Here is a 1,765-nt window from a genome sequence, read left to right as displayed (position 1 = left end):
ATAATCTTAATTAAAATAAAATACCAACATTATTTTAATTAAAAACGGGGTGTTACAACTCTCCCCCACTTAAGAATTTTCGCCCTCGAAAATTTCCTTAAACGAACAATTCGGGTAGGACTCCCTCATCTGACTCTCAAGCTCCAATGAAATAAAGAATGCATCACACCCATAATAATAATGGCAATCAAAGATGTACCATTAATAAAGCACGTACTTCGAATTAGTCTATCCTCAGCAGTAGTCTCAGCACAAGATAAAGCAAACACCTTCCCCCTTGCAGGATCCTTCTTGGGTTTGTCACAATTAGTACTGATGTGACCTTACTCTCCACATCTGTAGCATGCCACAGTTTTACCTTCTAGGCACTCAAAGGATTTGTGGCCCAGCTTGCCACACTTAAATCATGTTGCTTCTGAATTGGGACATTCAGGAGAACGATGTCCTTCAACACCACCCTTGTAGCACCTAACCGGATTAGGAGCTCCTCCCCCTCTCGGCTTCTTGTCATGACCAGCTTCTTGTTTACCCTTATCAGCAGGATTCCCATACGGTTTCCCTCTGAATTGCCCCTTTTCTTTCTTCTCTTTCAAAGACTTGTAGTGAGCAGCACTTTCCCTGCTATCCTCATCATATATCCTACTCCTGTTAACCAGGTCAGAAAATCGGATAATCTGTTGATATCCCACAGCATTCTTGATCTCAGGTCTCAAACCATTCACAAACTTGTTACACTTAGATCTCTCAGCTTCGGCAGTATTGTAGTGGGGACAAAACTTAATCAATTCCTCAAACTTTGTAGCATACTCCGCCACGGTTCCATTACCCTGCTTCAGTTCAAGAAACTCAATTTCCTTCTTTCCACGCACATCTTCTGGATAGTACTTCTCCAGAAATGCACCCTTGAAAAGATCCCAAGTAATCTCCATCCCATCACCTTCAAACCTCTGAACAGTGTTGTCCCACCAATCTTCAGCTTCTTTCTCAAGCATATGGGTGCCAAACTGCACCTTCTGCGCGTCAGTACAATTCATGACTCGAAAGATCTTCTCAATTGCTTTCAGCCATGCCTGTGCTTTGTCAGGGTCGTATGCTCCTTCAAAGGTTGGCGAATTGTTCCTCTGAAACTTTCCAAAAGCACGGAATTCATCCTGATTATGGTTCCCAAGGTTCGCTTGCTGACCTTGCCCAATGGCGCCAGCCAACATTGCCAATGCCTCAGCGATAGCTTCATCATTCCTTCCGGCAACCATTTTCCTGAATCTCCAAACAGCAAACAACTCTTATCAAACAACAGCTCGATAGTGCTACTTACACATATCGAGTATCAGTAAGTATTAGAATATATATTATACTAAAAACTTGGTCTCTGACCAACCATTGCTCTGATACCACTAATGTAACACCCCAATTCTAAACGGCATATGTATTGCAAATATCAGAGTGATAAAAAATTTAACACTCATGAGGCATTACATAATCACTTAAAACATTAACATAATGCTCTTGTAACAGATACATAGCACATAAACTTTGAGATGAACTCATAAATAAACTTAAATGCTCTTGTGACAATTAATTAGTCTTTGAACTAGTTCACTTTGACAAATAGTTATGCAGCGAATCCAATGTCTTTAAAACTTAAAGAAAACATAGTATCTTGCCCACAACTTAAAACAGAAACAACTTCTCAAATAACAACTTAATTCAAATTATAACAGAAGGAAAACAAGCGTCCATTTCCCCCCCCCCCCCCGAGTGCTAC

General features: G+C 40.6%; 1 protein-coding gene across 1 annotated transcript; it reads right to left on the bottom strand.

Moving 5' to 3' along the window:
• Positions 1-404: 404 nt before the first annotated feature.
• Positions 405-1,253, bottom strand: LOC130712514 (uncharacterized). Its single transcript, XM_057562348.1, has one exon. The coding sequence runs from the start codon at positions 1,251-1,253 to the stop codon at positions 405-407; it is 849 nt and encodes a 282-aa protein (XP_057418331.1).
• Positions 1,254-1,765: the final 512 nt, after the last annotated feature.

The sequence above is a fragment of the Lotus japonicus genome, chromosome 4, assembly GCF_012489685.1.
Source record: "Lotus japonicus ecotype B-129 chromosome 4, LjGifu_v1.2".
Lineage (NCBI taxonomy): Eukaryota > Viridiplantae > Streptophyta > Magnoliopsida > Fabales > Fabaceae > Lotus > Lotus japonicus.
This window is presented reverse-complemented; position numbering and strand designations above follow the sequence as displayed.